Genomic DNA, 24,363 nt, shown 5'->3' on the forward strand with positions numbered 1-24,363 from the left:
ATGAGGGAATACTGCCCTACTGTAAGTGCCATATTCTGGATGAGATGTTAGATCATTAACAGGTTCCACTGCACCATTTCAAAGGAGGCCAGAAGAGTTAGGTCAATATGTATCCTTCTGCCAGTATCACTGAGAAGGTTGTTTGCAAAATATGGCTCCATTGTGCCTGTAGGTTTGAGGCTGTGAGTGGCATAAATGGCACAGACCAGTGTTTGACAAAGTGACATTTCTTTGATACCTGAAAAGAGAAATGCACACGAGTAGGCTTACACTGATGGAAAAGTGGAAAGAGAGACATGCTTAAAGCATCTGCTTGTGCACCAGAAGATGTTGTGAGATGAGGAGGAAGTTGGATTTGAGAAGGTGCATGAGTTAAGAATATCCCATCATCGCCAATGGTTCCAGCCCATTTTTGGCAGTGGTTGCACCAATGATTGCCAGCACTGTCTTCTCCATGGAGTTGAGCATGGATACACACCAACTGTGCATTCACTTCTCAGAAAAGCAGACTGAACAGGACAGAGTTCTATCATTATCCTTGCCCTGTTGAGATGCAATGTGCTGTGCTGCCCCTCCTTCTTGTGGTACTCTTGACCTTCATCCAATTCTTCAGAGTCTGCACATTCTTGATGCTGCATCTCCTACAACACTAGCCATCTTTACATTGCCATGTTATGCAGAATGCAGAAAACTATTATGATGCAACCCATTTTATCTGATTCGCATTATCGGGAGCCCCATAGATCTGGGGTGGGATTCTCATCCCGCCGCACTTGTTTTCTGGTGCAGAACGCCCCTGCCGGCAGCAGGATCCTCCGTCCCGCAGCTGGCCAATGGGGTTCCCCATTGTGGCCTCCCCATGCCATCGGGAAATCCCCAGGTGTGAGTGTGCTGCCTGCGAAGCGGAGGATCACGCCGACGGAGAATCCCGCCCGAAGAGTTCACAAACTGTGCGTTGCAACCCCTGATGGAGTAATAGGAAGAGCAATTGGAGTCACAAGCAGAGACTCAGATCAACAATCCTGGGATCAGCTGCTAGGCTTCCTTAAATATTCCTTTTTTTGGCCTGTGGGCATGGCCTAGTCCAATGATATCTGAGGCCCAATCGTTGACACCAACGGACCCTGCAAAAAGACAGACATCTTCAATTTTTCTTTTGTTGCCTGTATCCCTGCTCTTTAAACCCTCATTCCACTCAAAATTCTCAGAATTTCATTCTGGGGTTGCACCACGTGCAAAGCATTGGAATGTGGTTACAGAAGAAAAGGTTTGGGAAGCACATCCTGATTGCTGAAGGCACTTATTTCCTGACTTGTTCTGCCGGTATTGGTAGCAAGATACTGGCCCCAAGTCTCAAAAGTCAAGGAAGCGGCATCAAAATGGATATGGAAAGGCATAGTTTTAAAAATGGTGGCAGAGGCTTATTTTGGTTGGCTGAACAGCGTATTGATCATTCATTTTACTAATGGACTTCAATGGAGAGGAAAATTAGCTGAACTACGAAACTGATTATTGGCAAGATAAATTTTCTGCCGATATATTTAAAAACTCTGCCCAGGACAAATTTATACCCCTATGTTCCTCTGTGTATATTAATACCATATAATTTTCAGTAAAGTATTGTTAATCATTTATCTAATTAGCTCATTTTCCAATTTTAGCCCCAATTACATGCACTCTATTTTATTCTTTCCACACATTTCACTATTTTATTCTTCCTTTCCACCCATAATATTTCCATATTATTCCACTCAGATGTAAACAATCAGAGCAGCTTTCAAATGAGCAATGTGATCAAGATTTCCACTAAACCATGGCAGTAGTCACCATGAAGATTGGCTGACTTATTTCATGGTTCTAATGTAACATATTATTTCACTTGAATATTTCTGGGTTGGAAATTATTTTGGAATGAAAATGCCATTACCATATCATGTTTGCTGTCACCCTTTAGGTTGTTACTCAAAAGTGATCATAATTGTCAACTATTTTTGACTATGTTGTGAACAGAGTAATTTGAGAGTTCTGAAAGAGTTAAAGCTTAAAACTCCTATTGCAATCCCTTTTCTGTATTATGCAACTGTAATTTGTTTTGTTTGGGTATGTTGTCGTACTACATCTGCCTGTTCAGAAGAAATGTAAAGACTCCTCTGAAAGCTGTACAACCAATTTCTGATAAATTAAATGGTTACCATGACTACAAAATATGCAGGAAAGCAGAATGCAATCTCAAAAACCTGCAGCAAATCACAAACAACACAAAGTAATTTTTAGAGCATGTAGAAACATTCATGAAAGTAGTAACGAATAGTTCAATTTATTTTTTAATCATAGCCCACATATCAAGCATGAATTTCTGGCCAGAAATGCAATCCACTCGGGGCCTCTGCGAGGAACACGTCGCAGCCACTGGACATTTTATGCAAACTGCCCACATCAATTTGTCCTAATTTCATTCTTACCTGTGGGGAAAGCACGTAACCTTTTTTTAGTATCTCCATGGCCTAAATCAGAACACCAGCTTGTGGGCAAAATATTAATCAAATTCATCTTTTAAGGTGGAAAGAAATCAGAGATCTGTGAATCGGGAAATGCTTTATGCTCCCTTGACTCTCTCTGGCAGTTCCTTGAAAAGAGGAGGCTATCCAATGTCAAAAACCTGCAAGTGGATTCTTTGAACATGCAGAGACCCTTGCATTGCAGCGACCACAGACTGATCAGGAGACTCTCCCTCTCCCACCACCTGACATAAGGGTTTTGTTTGACCACATTATTAATGCACCATATGTGGCCATCAAGTCCTGGAGTGGGACTGAAAAGCAGAGCTCCGTGCTTGAAGGCAGGGATGCTAGCAACTGTGCCACAAAACCTCCTCCTGTTCCCTTGACTAAGTATGCAACAATTCTGTGTTTCAAATGCTTAAAACAATAATAAATTGTAGACGCCACATGGAAACTTAGAACATGCCACACTCTTGGCATTCAAAGGGTTAAGTGTAAGCAGAGTGACTACTCTTGAAGCATACTTAACAGGTACTTGAGGTCAAGTTTTCAAATCATCACCTGCTGGGAGAAATGCTGCTTTTGCAGCATCTCTTTTTGTTCTTCCTGAGTGACCTTTGGCTGTCGTGGCAGGGTTTCAACCTCCTGGATGGCTTCAATGGTTACTTGCTGGGGCAGAACCTGGAAGAGCGACGTGATGTACATAATGATGGACTTCTTGTCAGGGTGTGCAGTTGCGATGTCTGTAAAAAGAATTGTGCATTTTTAAAAGAAGGTTTGTTTACTTGCACTTCTAATGGAGGGAGATACACGCTGTTGCACAGCAAGAATTGACCAATCAACCCATCAGGAAGTAGACAGCCTAATGAACAAGGCAATTCTAGATGCATGTCCTCCAGAGACTAATTAGGGCAATGTGAGATAGCTCTACACTTCAAACTATTAGGCTTGCATACAAATGAAGGTGGTACGTAATTCCACAATGGTTATTATTTTCCCTCTTCAGGCAAAGCCAATTCTGTCACCGCTCTTCCAAAAAAGCTGGCCGTGGACATTTCATATTTCACTGATTGCTATTATAAACAGACCTCATAGAAACAATTTGCCACATACTGATGTGTCAAATCCTATGAAATTTAAAGTGGCAACGTGGATAAATTCAACATAACAGCAATCACAATATAAACAATTGAGAACAAATGTTCCTGAAAGCATTCTTGAACCAGTGGGATATTAAAAACATACATAAAATAAAGGTGTCATTAGTTTAATATTCTGCTCAGTATATTTCTTTTCACGACAAATAAATGGAAATTATTTGATTTCTGTGTTGTTTTGTGAATGAGTCTCATGTTGCCTGGCTCAAGCAGTGAAACACAAAAGTGGATTTCAGAGCCTTGTCATTCTTGAAAATAGCATTTCTTTCAACACCCCACCCACCACTCTTTCTGTCAGTGACATCACCCACCGCATTCCTTCAGTCACCTACTCTTTGCTGGGGTGCCGCTCCGTAAGTGCGCGGGCAGCCTATTCATTGTCCTGATGGTCATTGTTTTGATTAAGCCACAATGATAACTCTCAGCAGCCTGTTCTACCACAGGGCACCATATCCAAGATCAATCCAGCATAGTCCATTGCTCAGCAATCAAGGCCTGGAACTCTGGTTGATTTTCCCATTCTAAACATGGGACCCAGACATCAGTTGCAGCATGCTATCATTGCCTTGCTGACATCAGCCGCCTAGATGATCAACTCTGATACTTTCTCATTTTACACAAACTTTGTCAAAGAGATCTAGGAGTACAGGTCCACAGGTCATTGAAAGGGGCAACACCGGTAGAAAAGGTAGTCAAGAAGGCATACGGCATGCTTGCCTTCATTGGCCGGGGCATTGAGTATAAGAATTGGCAAGTCATGTTGCAGCTGTATAGAACCTTAGTTAGGCCACACTTGGAGTATAGTGTTCAATTCTGGTCGCCACACTACCAGAAGGATGTGGAGGCTTTATAGAGGGTGCAGAAGAGATTTACCAGAATGTTGCCTGGTATGGAGGGCATTAGCTATGAGGAGCGGTTGAATAAACTCGGTTTGTTCTCACTGGAACGAAGGAGGTTGAGGGGAGACCTGATAGAGGTATACAAAATTATGAGGGGCACAGACAGAGTGGATAGTCAGAGGCTTTTCCCCAGGGTAGAGGGGTCAATTATTAGGGGGCATAGGTTTAAGGTGAGAGGGGCAAGGTTTAGAGTAGATGTACGAGGCAAGTTTTTTACGCAGAGGGTAGTGGGTGCCTGGAACTCGCTACCGGAGGAGGTGGTGGAATCAGGGACGATAGGGACATTTAAGGGGCATCTTGACAAATACATGAATAGGATGGGAATAGAAGGATACGGACCCAGGAAGAGTAGAAGATTGTAGTTTAGTCGGGCAGCATGGTCGGCGCGGGCTTGGAGGGCCGAAGGGCCTGTTCCTGTGCTGTACATTTCTTTGTTCTTTGTTTGTTCTTTGTTTGAGCCGTCAGAGAACTTAAAATATATTTCTTAGCTTCTATCATATCACAACTTTGTTCTCGATATAGAAACGGGTCTTATATTCTATATAATTGAAACTGGAAAATTTGTTTTCCAGAATTGTTCATTTCTTCTTAAATTGGACTTGTCATTACTGTAATAAAACTGAATTACCATAAGAGTTTCTGAAATTAATGTAAAAGGAAAAGACAGTCCTCATGTATGATTTAATTTCAACCAAGCAGTCTCTGACTTCCATTGTCTTTCATCATGTTCTTAATGTCAACAATCCAGCATCAGTGTCATTGGAGACATCAAACTCAAGACAAGCTTTGTTGGGTGGAGCTGACTGTAATTGCAGACCATGGCTATAGACATGCAAATTTATTCTATCCATAGATGGGTTGACGTTTGGGCACAATGTGTCTTTAGTAATGCTGATGAATTTCCAAGGCAGAACAACAAAGTCACACATGTGAATATACATCGGCTGCACTTGCATAGTTGCTTTTAAGTTACGTCTCCAACTTCTGGGTATTTGCTAGTTTGCTGGATTTGTCTGCTTTGCAGTTGATTGCTTTAAATGGTCACGGTGACTCTCCTATTTTTCTTGCAAAGTGACACTGGAACATAGGTCTTACATGACGATAATGATGTACACACTTAGCTTCAAATCAACAAAAGGTCATCAAAATGTGCAACAAATGTCACCTGTTGATGGGCTCAACATGCAAGTCAGCAGCGCAATTTTCTTCTCAGCTGGGACTTCTGACATGGCAGATCTATGTCATGTTGCCAGACAATGGTACATTTGTATCACAATGCCACTATGTATTTCCCCTCTAAATTACAACATTGTCTTCAGCAGAGCATGCAGGGAACTGTAGCTCTGTATTTATTCAGAAGGGTGACCCAAAAGTTCAAAAGCTAAACACAGGGAATATCATGTGAAATTCTAGAAATGTGGTTCAGGTACACAAACCTTGCTGATAAAAGATCAACTAATGTAAAAAAAAATTAAAGCTCTTGCTACTGGTTTGATTTCCACACATTTACTAATAATTTATAAAAATAAAATTATGAACCATGCATTTAAAAGACAGTGACCCATCAAGTTCTTCAATACAATTCTCTAATATTCCCAGTGTAACCCAACTATGAACTTAATCATTCATAAATGCAGTCATAAATTAGACTATCTACTTTATTCAAAAACCCTCTAGGGTTACAGATAAATATATGGCCATCATCTTAGATCTTGAACAATATTTTACAACATTATCACATCTTGAAAAGCTAGGAGAGAAGTGTTACAAGAGTTTTATCAATTCTATTCAATTGCTGGGGCTAAGTACAAAGGATCCCATGACAATGGAACTTACTAATGGACTGCACTATGTGGTTCTAAGGCACACACACCAGAAAGATCAAAGAACTTAGATTCCTGATTTATGGAAGTAAATCTCATTGATTTCACTCCCCCAAAGAGCACCCTACCAAGGTCCACTCCCCCACCCTATCCTTCTAACTCCACCTAACAATTGGACACGGAGGGGTAATTTTGCCTGGCCAATCTACTTAACTTGCACACCTTTGGACTGTGGGGGGAAACTGGAACACTCGGAGGAAACCCAAGCAGACACAAGGAGAAAGTGCAAACTCCACACACAGTCACCCAAGATCAGAATCGAACCCAGGTCCCTGGAGCTGTGAGGCACAGTGCTAACCACTGTCCAACGTGCTGCCCACAAAGAAAGGCTATCTAAATAAACAAATATTTTCCCAAACTGGTTTCATTTTTTCAGGTATAAATGACGCAGTTTGCAATTCCTTCCATTTGTACAAAGTCGAGTGAGTCTATTCAGCCTTTTTTCCAGAAATTGATGAGAGTTTCTCAAAAAGTAATTCAGAAAACCTTTTTTCGGCATGCGCAGGACTACCAGGAGTTATCTTTCCAAGCACTCAAAATTAAATCTCTGGCCTGCTCATGTTCCATTTTAGGGCTGCTTGAGATTCTCAGTCTACCCATTCCCTATAATCACCAAATTTCCTTCCCTTCAATATCCAATCATCTCAGGAGCAGCAAGCTGAAGCGAGTGCCCACAGCTCACCAGCAACAAGCATGAGTCACTGGCCTCAAAATGGCTCGAGAGTCATGCCAACATATACAAACCCTCTGTTAACTTAGCTCCTGTTTTGGCATAACTTAATGTTCGTCCTCTCAGTATCTCAACTCAAATATTATCAGTAGCCACTTGAATAAGGCACCGGATGGCTGCCATCACTCGTAAAAGAATATGAGCATAAGAAAAAAAGGATGGTTTGAAACAATAAGCAACCACGTTATAACCACCACATTTTACTTCTCTAATACGTCCATTGTCCTGAATAACATGTGCAGGAAGCATCGTCAGCTGAAGGAGCTTGAGCTTCGGGTTTTGGAGCTTGAGCAGCAGTTGGCAGTACTGCGGGGAGGCTGAGAGCTTTGTGCATAGCACATTTTGGGAAGAGGTCACCCCACAGCTTAAGGGGTGAACAGGAGAGGGACTGGTTGACAACGAGGCAGTGAGGAAAAAACAGGTATATAATGCAGGAGTTCCCAGACTGTAACATACTCTCCAACCAATATTTAGTTTAGAATATGGTGAGAGTGATAGCTGCACAGGGGAGTGCCAGAGCCAACTTCAAGGGACCATGTGTGGTTCAACTATACCTGGGTTGAGGGTGGGGTACACTGGAGCAGGAGGAATAATGGGAATAGAGTAGTGATAGCATATGTTATGGTTGGGAAAAATGAAGGTCATTTCAGTTGCCACAAATGTAAATCCACAATGGCATGCTGACGCCCTGGTTTTGTGATCAAGGATATCACTGAACAGCTGCAAATCACTCTGAGGAGGGGAAGTGGGTGGATGGGGACTTGTGAACAGTCAGAAATCCTGGTTCATATTAGTACCAATGAAGCAGAGAAGATTAAGGTGAGATTTGATATAGGTTTTCAAAATTCTGCAAGGATTTGATGGGAGTAAATAAGGTGAAAGTGGTTCAAATGGCAGATGAATTAGTAACTAGAGGATGCAAATTTAAAGTATTTAATTGCTTCCTTCCATGCTGTATCATTTTATAATTCTAAAGTTAAATGTTGTTTTTAAGGCTCTCCGTCAATGGAAGTAGGAAAACACAAAGAAAAGCATGGAAAACCCCTTCAAATAATGAGGTTATATCTAATGCCTACAACTTCTAAACATGAATAACTATTCACATGCACAGCCTCACTAGGTATTGTGGCTGAATCCTATAATCAACATAATTGATTAATATGCAGAATCTGCTGCTAGAGTTCAACAAATTAAAGAGCAATTCATTCCTCGGGTACAGTAGATTGAAATAGCAATACAAATTGAAGCAATATCATGTCATGCAACGCATAGTCAAATATCTAATCTCATCCTTGGCTTTGCTCTTGCAACATTGTCGTTAAGGTTGAATAGATTTGCTCCAGTGGAAATTGGATTTCAATTTTCACCCGAAGTGTCCGGTCCATAAAATACAACAGTTCAGTCCTGATGTTCAGGATATTTTGCAACTCTTTTTTTTCCAAAAGCTGGTTTGCAACCTTAGATGTACAAGACATGTATTGCTTCCTTGAGGGAGTCAATGGAAAGGAAGAGCTTGCAATGTTTTATTCACCTCAATACAATGTGACTTCCATTTACATTGCACAAGGAAGTCAAGATCAAGGACAGTCTTCAGATGAAGAGTTGCTTCCGCTTGGAGAATATGTGGACAAAGGCAAGCAGGTGTATTTCCCCTCCCATTTTCACACAATGCAATTTGGGCCAGATTTTCTGTGCTGGACTGGGAACCTGAAACCTGGATAAATTCTGGGTCCACACCCAGTAACTGAGCTGTGTTGCTATTGTAAAGTAATTAAAAAATATAAATGGCCTAACTAATCAGGCAGTAAGCTCACGGCTCAGGTGCTGAGGTCCTCAGGAGGCAGAAATTGCCTGTTGGCACTTGTGGCAAAGGCTAACACTGTCTTTCTCTTGGAAGTGGAAGAAGGTGGACAGCAGCGCCGACAGGTGAAAAAAAAACTACAAAAATATTATTTAGGTCTTACTGAAAATCCAACAGCTGTGCACTAATCTGTGCAAACCAGGTCAGACTTGCTTGAAAACAAATTGAAAATTCCATTCTCCCCCCTTAACAAACTCCCTAAAAAGCTTATGAGGATTTTAATTGACATCGGCAACTTCCCGGCTCCCTCCAACCCAAAGCCCTTTTGAAGTTCTGAAACTGTCACAGAGAAATTGGGTTCGCAACATGATCTCTGCAATGGCTCGTGGGCCTACCGGCAAACCGGCACTCTGCCTTTACTCTGAAATTTCCCCGATAATTTGCTATATCCAAATTAATAATGACATCTGCGTATGTAACGTTCACAATTGGTAATGAAACTTGTATTGGAAACAAAGTTAACAAGAAATGCATGCAAATATTACATTTCTAAAACACAGAAACCTGCAAGACTTAGGTACTGGCATCAACTGCCTTTTTCATTTTGCAAGTGTCTTTATTTTTTAAATGGTCTTTGTGCATACTGTACATATTTGCAATGGAATGGGGGAGTTTTTATCCAGCATCTATAGTGGGAAATAATTTACTCTATCAAATTCTGCTATTTTGAATAGGAGGTTGGGGTCAGGTGGCATTTCAAGAGCAGGGATAATTTAGTTGCACATTCACCTTTGTAAATAGAGGCACTGAGCGAAATTCTCCATCCCGCCCCGCCACATTTCTGCCCTGACCCGCCGGCGGGATGCTCCGTTACACCGGCCGGTCAATGGGGTTTCCCATTGTGGGGCAGCCCCACGCCATGGGGAAACCCCCGGGCGCCGGCAAAACGGAGGCCCCTGCCGGCGGAGAATGACGCTTACTGTGTCATTCTAAACATTTGCAAATAACTGATAAGTCTTCAGCTGGAATATGGTATAAATTCCAGTCACCACACTTTCGGAAGGATGTCTCGGGTTTGAAGAGGACACAGCTAGGTTAAGCAGGATGACACTAGCGATGAGGGGACCATCTGGAGAGGTATTGTTCTCCTTCCAGTCGAGTGGTTAAGAAGAGACTATTTGATTTGTTCAACATTCTGATGTGTTTTGATCAGCAAGATAGGGTAAAACAATTTCCTCTGGTAAGTGGGTCAGCAACCAAAGGTCATGGTCGGGATTCATGGTAGCGAGTTCCAGGCACCCACTACCCTCTGTGTAAAAAAACTTGCCTCGTACATCTACTCTAAACCTTGCCCCTCTCACCTTAAACCTATGCCCCCTAGTAATTGACCCCTCTACCCTGGGGAAAAGCCTCTGACTATCCACTCGGTCTATGCCCCTCATAATTTTGTTGACCTCTATCAGGTCGCCCCTCAACCTCCATCGTTCCAGTGAGAACAAACCGAGTTTATTCAACCGCTCCTCATAGCTAATGCCCTCCATACCGGGCAACATTCTGGTAAATCTCTTCTGCACCCTCTCTAAAGCCTCCACATCCTTCTGGTAGTGTGGCGACCAGAATTGAACACTATACTCCAAGTGTGGCCTAACTAAGGTTCTATACAGCTGCAACATGACTTGCCAATTCTTATACTCAATGCCCCGGCCAATGAAGGCAAGTATGCCGTATGCCTTCTTGACTACCTTCTCCACCTGTGTTGCCCCTTTCAGTGACCTGTGGACCTGTACACCTAGATCTCTCTGACTTTCAATACTCTTGAGGGTTCTACCATTCACTGTATATTCCCTACCTGCATTAGACCTTCAAAAATGCATTACCTCACATTTGTCCGGATTAAACTCCATCTGCCATCTCGCCGCCCAAGTCTCCAAACAATCTAAATCCTGCTGTATCCTCTGACAGTCCTCATCGCTATCCGCAATTCCACTAACCTTTGTGTCGTCTGCAAACTTACTAATCAGACCAGTTACATTTTCCTCCAAATCATTTATATATACTACAAACAGCAAAGGTCCCAGCACTGATCCCTGCGGAACACCACTGGTCACAGCCCTCCAACTAGAAAAGCATCCTTCCATTGCTACTCTCTGCCTTCTATGACCTAGCCAGTTCTGTATCCAACTTGCCAGCTCACTCCTGATCCTGTGTGACTTCACCTTTTGTATTAGTCTACCATGAGGGACCTTGTCAAAGGCCTTACTGAAGTCCATATAGACAAAATCCACTGCCCTACCTGCATCAATCATCTTTGTGACCTCCTCGAAAACTCTATCAAGTTAGTGAGACACGACCTCCCCTTCACAAAACCATGCTGCCTCTCATTGGTACGTCCATTTGCTTCCAAATGGGAGTAGATCCTGTCTCGAAGAATTCTCTCCAGTAATTCCCTACCACTGAAGTAAGGCTCACCGGCCTGTAGTTCCCGGGATTATCCTTGCTACCATTCTTAAACAGAGGAACAACATTGGCTATTCTCCAGTCCTCCGGGACATCACCTGAAGACAGTGAGGATCCAAAGATTTCTGTCAAGGCCTCAGCAATTTCCTCTCCAGCCTCCTTCAGTATTCTGGGGTAGATCCCATTAGGCCCTGGGGACTTATGTACCTTAATATTTTTTAATACGCCCAATACCTCGTCTTTTTGGATCTCAATGTGACCCAGGCTATCTACACACCCTTCTCCAGACTCAACATCGACCAATTCCTTCTCTTTGGTGAATACTGATGCAAAGTATTCATTTAGTACCTCGCCCATTTCCTCTGGCTCCACACATAGATTCCCTTGCCTATCCTTCGGTGGGCCAACCCTTTCCCTGGCGACCCTCTTGCTTGCGCACGCATGCGCACGGGTGGCTCGTGCCGATTCTCCGGTCGCCGGAGATTCGTGTCCCGGCATCGGACCCGATCGTGGGTCTGAGGCCCCATTCTCCGTCCCCGCGCCGAGCGCCATTGCGCCACGGAGGCTCAGAGAATCCCGGCCCATAGTTTTAAAATAATTGGCAAAATAACTAGTTGAGAAATTAGAAGATTTTTTTTCTACGCAGGAGGGTTGGCAGGTTCTCAAATGTACTGCTCGAAAGATTGATGGTAGCAGACGCTACAAGAACATTCAGAAGATTCCTGAGAGAAAGCAACCATTCAATCCTAAAGTAAAAGAGGTTTCTGAGTAAATGCGAGATCCACAAAAGTGGTTTCTTTCACAAAATTCTTTGCTGCCTCCTCTGCATGCACTGACCTCAAGAGCATTTGGTTGCAGAAAAGAAACAAGTTTGAAGAGGAAGCACCAGTTATCCTGATTCAGCTGCAAAAACAGCGGCATGTTGGCACAGCGGCTAGCAGTGCTGCCTCACAGTGCCAGGGACCTGGCCTTGGATGACTGTCTGCGTGGCATTTGCATGTTCTCCCAGTGTCTGTATGGATTTCCTCTGGATGCTCCAGTTTACTCCCACAGTCCAAAGATGTGCAGGTTAGGTGGATTGGCCCTGATCAACGTGTGATGTTATGGGGATAGGGTGAGGGAGTGGGCCTAGGTAGAGTGTTTGTTTGGAGGTTCAGTGCAGGCTCGATGCATTGCAGTGTCTAAAGCTCAGATTCCAGCTCATCAACCCTGAATTTAAGTTCCTCGAGTCTAAGACACGTATTACAGATGCAGTTGCTGTGGATCACACATGTATCCACTAGTTCCCACGTGCTACAGTTGCAACGTATCACCTGCATCACACCTGCCCCGCCATCTTTGTTTTTTTTCATTTAACGAATTAGATCTCAATTTCAGAAATATTACTCACAGTAGTTTGCACGGGCAGCACAGTAGCATTGTGCTACTGTGACCTGATGGGATTTATCCTAGGATTCTCTGGGAGGCCAGGGAAGAGATTGCTGGACCTTTGGCTTTGATTTTTATGTCATCATTGGCTACAGGAATAGTGCCAGAGGACTGGAGGACAGCAAATGTGGTCCCTTTGTTCAAAAAGGGGAGCAGAGACAACCCCGGCAACTATAGACCGGTGAGCCTCACGTCTGTAGTGGGTAAAGTCTTGGAGGGGATTATAAGAGACAAGATTTATAATCATCTAGATAGGAATAATATGATCAGGGATAGTCAGCATGGCTTTGTGAAGGGTAGGTCATGCCTCACAAACCTTATTGAGTTCTTTGAGAAGGTGACTGAACAGGTAGATGAGGGTAGAGCAGTTGATGTGGTGTATATGGATTTCAGCAAAGCATTTGATAAGGTTCCCCATGGTAGGCTATTGCAGAAAATACGGAGGCTGGGGATTGAGGGTGATTTAGAGATGTGGATCAGAAATTGGCTAGCTGAAAGAAGACAGAGGGTGGTGGTTGATGGGAAATGTTCAGAATGGAGTACAGTCACAAGTGGAGTACCACAAGGATCTGTTCTGGGGCCGTTGCTGTTTGTCATTTTTATCAATGACCTAGAGGAAGGCGCAGAAGGGTGGGTGAGTAAAGTCGGTGGTGTTGTCGATAGTGTGGAAGGATGTAGCAGGTTACAGAGGGATATAGATAAGCTGCAGAGCTGGGCTGAGAGGTGGCAAATGGAGTTTAATGTAGAGAAGTGTGAGGTGATTCACTTTGGAAGGAACAACAGGAATGCGGAATATTTGGCTAATGGTAAAGTTCTTGAAAGTGTGGATGAGCAGAGGGATCTAGGTGTCCATGTACATAGATCCCTGAAAGTTGCCACCCAGGTTGATAGGGTTGAGAAGAAGGCCTATGGAGTGTTGGCCTTTATTGGTAGAGGGATTGAGTTCCGGAGTCGGGAGGTCATGTTGCAGCTGTACAGAACTCTGGTACGGCCGCATTTGGAGTATTGCGTACAGTTCTGGTCACCGCATTATAGGAAGGACGTGGAGGCTTTGGAGCGGGTGCAGAGGAGATTTACCAGGATGTTGCCTGGTATGGAGGGAAAATCTTATGAGGAAAGGCTGATGGACTTGAGGTTGTTTTCGTTGGAGAGAAGAAGGTTAAGAGGAGACTTAATAGAGGCATACAAAATGATCAGGGGGTTGGATAGGGTGGACAGTGAGAGCCTTCTCCCGCGGATGGAAATGGCTGGCACGAGGGGACATAACTTTAAACTGAGGGGTAATAGATATAGGACAGAGGTCAGAGGTAGGTTCTTTACGCAAAGAGTAGTGAGGCCGTGGAATGCCCTACCTGCTACAGTAGTGAACTCGCCAACATTGAGGGCATTTAAAAGTTTATTGGATAAACACATGGATGATAATGGCATAGTGTAGGTTAGATGGCTTTTGTTTCGGTGCAACATCGTCGGTCGAAGGGCCTGTACTGCGCTGTATTGTTCTTTGTTCTATGTTCTATTGTGGTTAGCACAATTGCTTCACAGCTCCAGGGTCCTAGGTTCGATTCCTGGCTTGGGTCACTGTCTGTGCGGAGTCTGCACGTTCTCCCCGTGTGTGCGTGGGTTTTCTCCGGGTGCGCGTGGGTTTTCTCCGGGTGCTCCGGTTTCCTCCCATAGTCCAAAGATGTGCGGATTAGGTGGATTGGCCATGCTAAATTGTCCTTAGTGTCCAAAATTGCCCTGAGTGTTGGGTGGGGTTGCTGGGTAATAGGGATAGTTGGGGTTACTGGGTAATGGGGATAGGTGGGGTTACTGGCTAATGTGGATAGGGTGGAGGTGTGGGCTTGGGTAGGGTACTCTTTCTCAGAGCCAGTGCAGACTCGATGGGCCGAATGGCCTCCTTCTGCACTGTAGATTCTATGATTCTATGATAATTCTATGATTCTAGTTTGGTTATACAGAAGTAAAATAATGCTGAAAAGAGAGACATGTTGCCAAAGCTTTTCATCTTGTACTCATCAGGACACACGCAAGAATGTCACATTTCAAACTATTTATACTATACACTGGCACTGAAATTCACATGTTGTTCCTCATTTGTGTGGTATACATGACATGATGGCATCGGACTAATGGCAGCGTCCTGTGTGAAATGGCTTGCTTTACGTGGCATTCAGATTTTTGAGATATGTTGCCTTTCCAGGGTAATTTGAGACAGACCGGGCACTTTCCAGATCCAAAAGTGGTTGCCTTTGGCCTATTTGCGAGTTTTGAATGATATAAATGAACAGTGATCCGACCCCCCGCCGGGTTGGAGAATCGCCGGGGGCTGGCGTGAATCCCGCCCCCGCCGGTTGCCGAATTCTCCGGCACCGGAGATTCGGCGGGGGCGGGAATCGCGCCGCGCCGGTTGGCGGGTCCCCCCCCCTCGCGATTCTCCGGCCCGGATGGGCCGAAGTCCCACTGCTAGAATGCCTATCCCGCCGGCGTAAATTAAACCACCTACCTTACCGGCGGGACAAGGCGGCGCGGGCGGGCTCCGGGGTCCTGGAGGGGGGCGATCTGGCCCCGGGGGGTGCCCCCACGGTGGCCTGGCCCGCGATCAGGGCCCACCGATCAACGGGCCGGCCTGTGCCATGGGGGCACTCTTTTCCTTCTGCCTTCGCCACATTCTCCACCATAGCAGAGGCGGAAGAGACGCCCTCCACAGCGCATGCGCGGGGATGCTGTGAGCGGCCGCTGACGCTCCCGCGCATGCGCCGCCCGGAGATGTTATTTCCGCGCCAGCTAGCGGGGCACTTCCGCCAGCTGGCGGGGTGGAAATCAGTCCGGTGCGGGCCTAGCCCCTCAAGGTTAGGGCTCGGCCCCCAAAGATGCGGAGGATTCCGCACCTTTGGGACGGCGCAATGCCCGACTGATTTGCGCCGTTTTTGGCGCCGGTCGGCGGACATCGCGCCAATACCGGAGAATTTCGCCTCAGATCTCTATTTCTGCATCAAGTTGCAAGGTGAACAATGAATTTCAGTGCCAGTGCAATGGCAGCTTCATTGGACATACGTCCAAGCGATTGGTTGATTGAATCAAATCATGTTCCTTCGGTTGTTCATGAGAGGCCGATTACAGACCATACTCAAGCAGCTCACTGCTTGCACGACCCAAACAAAATGTCTACTGCTAGATGTGATTCCATGATTGGGCAGCACCTGCTGGACAATCCTGAGTACGCTAATATCTGCACTAGCAACCAATTTAAGGTAATCAGCTGAGCTTGTAATGTGGCTTATTTATGCTCACTTCAAGTAGGGGCCATGTTACAGGTTTTATGGATTCAGTCTCCCTGCAGCAGCCTGAGATGCCATTGGAGCCAGAGGGCCAAGAAGTGGCCATGGGCATGGAAGGCAAGTCAAGTGGCCTCAACAATCTCCTCAGAGAGTTTCTCCTCAATCTCATGGCGCTTTGTGCCCTCAGTCTGGTAGATTTTCATTTTAATATACCTATCGGAGGGCGCCTCTATATGAACCAACCTCTCCAGGTCCTGCTGTTGAGGTTTCATTATGGCCTGCAATCTGATTGGGCTGGCAAACATCAGTTGCCCTTCTGTTGTCCTCAATTGGACAATTAGGTTGCTGTATACTGGTCCTGCTGCTGACAAATGTGCAGTCAAGACCTGTTTTCAACCTGATGCCGGGATCCTCAAGCACATGGTAAAATAAGCCTGGACTTTAAGTGTTAAGGGGCTGGGGTGGATTGTTGTCCGATTCCGATATTTTAAACCCCGACCCACCCTTTCCTGCATAACTGAGGGGGGTGGCTTAAAATGAAAGTCAAGGTTTAAACAATTTGCTTTTGAATCCCCCTTAAAATGCCAACCTTGTTTGTAGTTTGACAGCCGAAGAAAAAGTAAAGTAGGTGATCATGATCTGCTTTATCTTCGGCCTTTAGAATCCTACAAATGGCAATCACATCCCCTCTTAACTTGCTTGTTCCCAGCTAGATCATGCCCATTTCACAGAAATTGATTCCATTGATGATTCATTATATAAACCCTCTATTTTTCCAATCAGTCTGTTTTCCCTCTTCCCTATCCTTGCAACAGCTATAATATCCTATCTGTACTGTGGTGATCAGAGCTGTATATGGTATTCTAAGTGCAGGCACACCAGTGAGCAATAATGTGGCAGGATTATCTCACTCATTTTTGATCCATCTGAATTGCTTTACTCACTGTCATCATAAAATTTCTACAATGCAGAAAGAGGTCATTTGGCCCATTGAGTCTGCACTGACCCTCTGAAAGAGCACCCTACCTTGGCCCACTCCCCTGCCCTATCCCCGTAACCCCAGCTAACCTACTCGCCCTTGGACACTAGGAGGAAATTTGGCAAGGCTAATCCACCTAACTTGCAGTTCTTTGGGCTACTTAACCAATTAAAAGAAACTTGCAATTAAAATATATTATGAGTCAGCCTTACTTGGAAGGTTAACAATCAAGCATTGTTACAATTGCTTCAAGTTTTTAACATAGAATTTGCAGTGCCGAAGGAGGCCATTCGGCCCATCGAGACTGCACCGGCTCTTGGAAAGAGCACCCTACCCAAGGTCAACACCTCCACCCGATCCCCATAACCCAGTAACCCCACCCAACACTAAGGGAAATTTTGGACACTAAGGGCAATTTATCATGGCCAATCCACCTAACCTGCACATCTTTGGACTGTGGGAGGAAACCGGAGCACCCGGAGGAAACCCACGCAGACACGGGGAGGATGTGCAGATTCCGCACAGGCAGTGACCCAAGCCGGGAATCGAACCTGGGACACTGGAGCTGTGAAACAATTGTGCTATCCACAATGCTACCGTGCTGCCCAATATTGCCCAGTTATTGTTGATCAAAATCCAAGATCTTAACTTTACTATGCACAGTATTTTCTTTCCATTTGGGTGATGATTCCTTTCCTAGGTTTGTTGTTCCCATGTAATTCAGCTATATTGAATTTCACTTGCCACCTGTCTGCCCAATTCCCAAATATATTCAGATCCTTTAGCTGCTTATGTTAATTTAACCTTACCTTTCATAGCCAAGATTGAGTCAGCTATAACTCGGTTTTCTATTCTGTAATGGAATTATACACACTTATTAAAAACTAACTTGAAACTGAATAAATTAACTATAATTTAAATGGAATAGAATTTTTAAAATTATCTATTTTAGAGCTGTTTTTTTAGAGCTGGTAAATAATAAACGCGACATGTTTCACTTCAACATTTAAACAAAAAGAAATTCAAACATTTGAAGCACTTCTGTTTTAGCCTAAAATGTTATTACAGGTCACAGATCCACATTTAGTGATTTGGGAAGCAGATAATGCAAGGAGAAATTCTGATATAAATAACTGTCTTGGTTTTTGTATATTTTGTAATATTTTAGAGATGCTATTCTCCCACGAACCACCGCCTCCCCACCAAAAGCACACTTTTAGATCATCAGCATTCCAAAATGTGTAATCTGTCAATTTATTCCCTGTTGTACAACAAATCAACATCAATGGGAATCATGCTGTGAGTGCTAGACATTGACAAATTCACTATTTAATGTCTCAAATAGAGCACTGAAAAATGTTAATAGATTTTCTCCAATGGTGATTCATGGAATTCTGATTGAAATACTTTCGAGCCATTAATTTATTTGTGCGCTTAATGATAGATTGGTGATCAATAGTATAAACAGGAAGTAAACAAGATTTTACACCATCACCGGTGGCATTATAACTCACCACTCAATCAAATTAATGTGGAAAATTGAGGGTGGAAAGACATGTGGGTAGTCTCAAACAGTGTTGTGGAATTGATAAAGCTTTGTTGGAAAGCAAACAGTCTACGAGCAGAATGGATAGAGAAAAATAAACAGGGGAAATAATTAGTGTTTCAGGAAAGGTTTTGTTGTTAAAGATGGGTGTAAACACAGAAACATAGAATATAGGAGGAGGGGGAGGCCATTCGGCCTTTCGAGCCTGCTCCACCATTCATTATCATGGCTGATCATCCAACTCAATAGCCTAATCCCGCTTTCCCCCTCCATTTCCTTTGATCCCCTTCATCCTAAGTGCTATGTCTAACTGCTTCTTGAAGACATGCAAGTTTTTTGGTCTCCAATACGTCCTGTGCTAACAAATTCCTCAGGCCACCACTAGCTGGGTGAAGACATTTCTCCTCATCTCTGTCCTGTTGGCAAGGGTGACCTTGTTTTTTTTTCTTGCTCTAGTTCGAAATGATTATATGCATTTATCTAATAAAGCTTTTATCTTAGAAACCATGACCACCAAAGATGAGAGATGAAAAATTCAACAGTTCGATATGTCACTTAAATAAGGAATTGTCATTTAAATAAAGACAGGGGGCGAAATTCTCTGAAAACGGCGCGATGTCCGCCTACTGGCGTCCAAAATGGCGCAAATCAGTCGGGCATCGCGCCGCCCCAAAGGTGCGGAATGCTCTGCATCTTTGGGGGCCGAGCCCCAATCCGCACCGGACGAATTTCTGCCCCGCCAGCTGGCGGAAAAGGCCTTTGGTGCCCCGCCAGCTGGCGCGGAAATGACATCTCCGGGTGGCGCATACGCGGGAGCGTTAGCGGCCGCTGACGGCATTCCCGCGCATGCGCAGTGGAGAGAGTCTCTTCCGCCTCCGCCATGGTGGAGACCGTGGCGAAGGCGGAAGGGAAAGAGTGCCCCCACGGCACAGGCCCGCCCGCGGATCGGTGGGCCCCGATCGCGGGCCAAGCCACCGTGGGGGCACCCCCCGGGGCCAGATCGCCCCGCGCCTCCCCCAGGACCCCGGAGCCCGCCCGCGCCGCCTTGTCCCGCCGGTAAGGTGGGTGGTTTAATCTACGCCGGCGGGACAGGCATTTTAGTGGCGGGACTTCGGCCCATCCGGGCCGGAGAATCGCGGGGGGTGGCCCGCCAACCGGATTCCCGCCCCCGCCAAATATCCGGTGGTGGAGAATTCGGCAACCGGCAGGGGGCGGGATTCACGCCAGCCCCCGGCGATTCTCCGACCCGGCGGGGGTTCGGAGAATCTCGCCCAGGATGTTGGATGGTGTATTTGGAACTTTGAGGCAACAAGTGAGGAAGTATCAGAGGAAATATGACCACTGATGAAGAGACAAAAACTGGGAAAGAGCTAGACACGGAGCCAGATCTATGATTAAAATAAAAGTTTCACAAAGGCAGCTTTAGAAAATGAAGCAGATGGAGGAATTCACTTTCGGATCCGAGAGGGACGAAGGTTTCTCCTCATAAATGGTTCTGAAATATTTCAATAAGAATTTTGTGAATCACATTGGAGAAAGTCTATTAATATTTCAATCCTATAAGATGGTATCTGAGAGAGTAAATAGTGAATTGATCAATACTCTAGCACACAGAGCATGATTTCCATTGATGATTTATTGTACAGCAGGGAATAAAATAACAGATTACCACATGTATGCCCAAACAAATGACCAAATGTTCCAGAGCCGAGTTCTAGACCCACCTATGATGCGCAACATCAGTAGTGGAACAGTCATGGCAAACGTTATTCCACCAGAGATTCTGCCATAAATTCTTAAGACAAAAGATAATTGTGCAAGTTAACAGCAACTTCAGCAACACATTTTGGTAAATAGGAATATTTTTCATCACTCATATACTAGTTCATAGACTTTCAGTTGAAGCCAAGACGATGATCATTAGCGGGCACATGATATATTAAAAGTGGTAAGTTCATTGCCCCCACCAAGCTTTCACATTTCGCAAATGAGACAAGTGCTCCAAAACACCACTGGTGAACCTGTGCATATTGTATTAAATCATGCCCGCCATTTCCTAGAGCCTCCCAGCCCAATATTCCCCTTGTCACGTGCCCCCAGCCCCACATTGGGAAAGTTGACTAGGCATCACTTGAGAGAAACACATGCTGCCCCAGGAAATTACACAAGGGCAGTGACCTCACTTTATCCTGTGAGGTCAGCTCATTTGCGTGCAGGCTGCTGTCGGGTGAACCACCATCTGTCTTGGTGCAATCTGGCTGCTAAATTTCAGTGTTAGGGCAATCCAAGACCGAACAGGTGATGGGAATTATGTATGGAGCAAGAGACAGTGGTAAGTCTGGGCTTGCTGACCCTTCGACAGTGTTGTCCAATCTCCTATGAAGGAATGGGATTTTGCTGATTCCTTGCAGAATCAAGTGTAAAGTGAGATTCTGATATAGCAGATGGGACTTTGAAATTGGATGATCATATAGAATGTACAATATGAGCCACTATTCTGATAGGTTTATCTGGGGGCGGGTTGTGGGTTTCACTGAGTCTATGGAAAATGTGAGTACGAGTTTGGGATCTGATGCATGAGTTTGAAGTTTGAAGGAATTGTAATGCACTTTGTTCCAAGATCAGATAGTTTCAAGTTCAACTTGGATTAATATAATCTAAAAGGATAAAACTTGCACATTTGCAACTTATTCCATCTCTCAAAAACATCCCCAGGAGCTCCACGTACAATAGATTAGCTTGAAGTGACATATGTGGGCAAGTATGTTAGCCATAGTGCCAGCATACAGGGGAAGAAATTCATTGGTGTAGCACCGTGCACTTTGAGCAAATGAACAATGCTTTACGGGGTGCACTGGCAGCAGTCTGAGGTAACTCGCTTGCTCTATAAACAGCAATCCAAAGAGTAATAGTTTATGTAGAATATCAGTGGTACAAAGACTGGGATGCACTTTTCCAACTCTACCCCTTGCAACAGGGCCGGAAAATGCCAATCCATATTGCTAGCAACACTTAAGTTTCAAAGATACTGCATGCCTTTCGTGGAATAGTCCACGAGTATTAAGTTGTCTTCATGATGACAAATTGGTAGAAGGGTGAACGTCTTCAGAAAAGCGTACTGAATTATTCTGCTTTCCCCCTTCCCTTTGGTAATAAAAATGCATGCTGGTTCCGCTGTGTGCTTCAATGCTTACACTGGAGCCCCGGCAATGAGCATCAGTAACATCTTTGGCTGATTTCTAATTCATGCACTGGACTTCTGCATAAAGTTTTCTTCCTCCTGCATCAGATGTCGAGAAATTCCCTATTCCAAAATAAATGGAGTTAAAATGGAAGCTGCCTTTTTGTCAAAATGGAGACCAGAGCCCAGTCGTCTGTGAGACACAGACCAGGATGTACGATCTGCAATTTAGTAAAGACACTTAACCCTCTTCCAGCTGCTGATACATTTATACCTGATCAAATTAGTAATAAATATGAATGAAATCAGATGTAAACATCTGCTCATCAAAGTTTTCCATTCACAGTATGTTCCATTGCATCCTTGATCTTGACATTTCAATCCATATACATTTTGGATTGGATTAGGGTAAATACTAGAGGTTGAATTAGGAATCACTTTGCTCATGTGTAGCACTACATTGAGAAGTCTACAAAGGTTGTCATCCAAAAGGTTAATGGATTAATGGACTTGTATGAAATATTTTTGTGAAGAATACTTCAAACATCCTTTTTGCCTCATTCTATATATTCTTTGCTTTAAGTAATCATACCTTCAGTTATGTGCGTCTTACTGCTGGTGTAGCATGAAATTTGCAAATGTACTTATTAGTTTTAGTTTTGAGCTTCCCGTCATTAGAAAATCGTAAACGTTTACCGATTTAGTTGGAAAACTGTGATATTTTGGGTTGGGAAGGCAGAAGAGCGGTAATTGCTATTCGTAATAACATTGCCCTTCCCAGTGTTCCACCCTACCTCTTGCCCATCATCTCCCCACCACCCCCCACTCCCCGCCCTACAACAGAGTGTTACCACAACAACCTAGGATCTATCATTGCTTCCACTTTTGTTTATTTACAAGTTGGCCCTTTGTGACATAATTTGCGATTATCCCGAATCAAAATCTAAGTGCTGCCAATAATGGGAAAACCAATGTGTTTCCTGCTGGCAGCACTACTGAGGTGTGATTCAAAGGCATTTTGAAATCTTTTTGGAGAGGGACAGGAACTTAACTTACTGACAATAACACAGCAGCCGCCCCGAATTGCTGGCTCAGCCCTTTGCCAGTGCTGGCGCTGTGGACGTCGAAGAGGGGGAAGGGGGTGAGTACCCTCTCTGCACTTACCTCTTTTGTGTCAAGGGGGATCCCGTCAAGAGAGCTCGTGGTCAGTGGGGCTTAGCCTATGCTGGAAGCGTTCGGGAGTCTTTCCCTGGATGGGGTTGTGCGGCAGGCCCTCCCTCTGTAGCTTTGAAAATAATTAAACTGTCTATCAGCATGTCAAGTTAGAGTTAAAAATCTTCCCTCTGGTGTGTTGATGTCTCTCCCATTATGTCAAGTTCAAAGATCTGATAGATGGTGAAAGTCTTCCCTCTGTAGCCTTGAAACTCTTTGATGTTTCTTCCAGCATATTAAATTCAAAAATTTGTCAGATGAAGGTGAAAGTCTTCCTTTTAATGTGCTTTTTTACCAGTCAATTTAATTCCCTTTTAACATTTTCAAGCCTCTGGGCATGCGGAGAAGACTAAAGCTTTGAACTGCATGTTTACATGGGCAGCACGGTAGCATTGTGGATAGCACAAATGCTTCACAGCTCCAGGGTCCCAGGTTCGATTCCGGCTTGGGTCACTGTCTGTGCGGAGTCTGCACATCCTCCCCGTGTGTGCGTGGGTTTCCTCCGGGTGCTCCGGTTTCCTCCCACAGTCCAAAGATGTGCAGGTTAGGTGGATTGGCCATGCTAAATTGCCCATAGTGTCCAAAATTGCCCTTAGTGTTGGGTGGGGTTATTGGGTTATGGGGATAGGGTGGAGGTGTGGACCTTGGGTAGGGTGCTCTCTCCAAGAGCCGGTGCAGACTCGATGGACCGAATGGCCTCCTTCTGCACTGTTAATTCTATGAAATTCTATGAAATTAACTTCACAGCCCATTGCCTTTTATAAGTCTCTTGATTGACAGGTCCAGGTTATTTCAAAGGAGGGTTTAGCTTGGTTGGTTTTTAAACCTCTTCGCGGTCCATTAACTCTGTAGTTCTTCCGCTTTTAAGCAGATGTTGTTTTTAACCACAGTTGCTTCATTGTTCTGAAGAGCTTCCTAGAAAGATGAGGTGTTGTTTCTGATGGGGTTTCCTCTGTTCTGAAATCCTTCCTAGAAATACCAGGTCCTCTGTCTGAGTGCTTTCCCTGGCACCGCCCCTGTCAGTGACAATTTGAAGGTGCCCCATGCTAATTAATTAGGCACCAATTAGAAAAAATCTTATCCTTGTACCTGGATCTCTTTGTGGTAACTTTTATCTGGGGCGATATGAAATCAATACACATTGAAATACATATCCTGCAAGTATATTCTTTAATAAAATAACTACCGTAAATCAACATTAAAGTTCAGAATGGTTTGCCTGAATGCAGGAGAGTAAAAATACCTGAAACTATTCTGTAAACCAGTTGCAAATTCAGAAATTGAACTCAGCAAATTACAGAAATGATGGGC

The 24,363-nt window shown here is 44.4% G+C and overlaps 1 protein-coding gene across 15 annotated transcripts in view; it reads right to left on the reverse strand.

The window, feature by feature from the left end:
* The window catches only part of dmd (dystrophin), a 3,042,490-nt gene that overhangs the window by 2,019,304 nt on the left and 998,823 nt on the right, over positions 1-24,363 (reverse strand). For all 15 annotated transcript variants that reach the window (XM_072513983.1, XM_072513987.1, XM_072513978.1 and 12 more), the window contains one exon: positions 3,063-3,244. In XM_072513983.1, coding sequence (XP_072370084.1) covers positions 3,063-3,244 — 182 coding nt within the window. The remainder of the gene's footprint in view (positions 1-3,062; positions 3,245-24,363) is intronic.

This window comes from Scyliorhinus torazame, chromosome 8 (genome assembly GCF_047496885.1).
Source record: "Scyliorhinus torazame isolate Kashiwa2021f chromosome 8, sScyTor2.1, whole genome shotgun sequence".
NCBI classification, from domain to species: domain Eukaryota; kingdom Metazoa; phylum Chordata; class Chondrichthyes; order Carcharhiniformes; family Scyliorhinidae; genus Scyliorhinus; species Scyliorhinus torazame.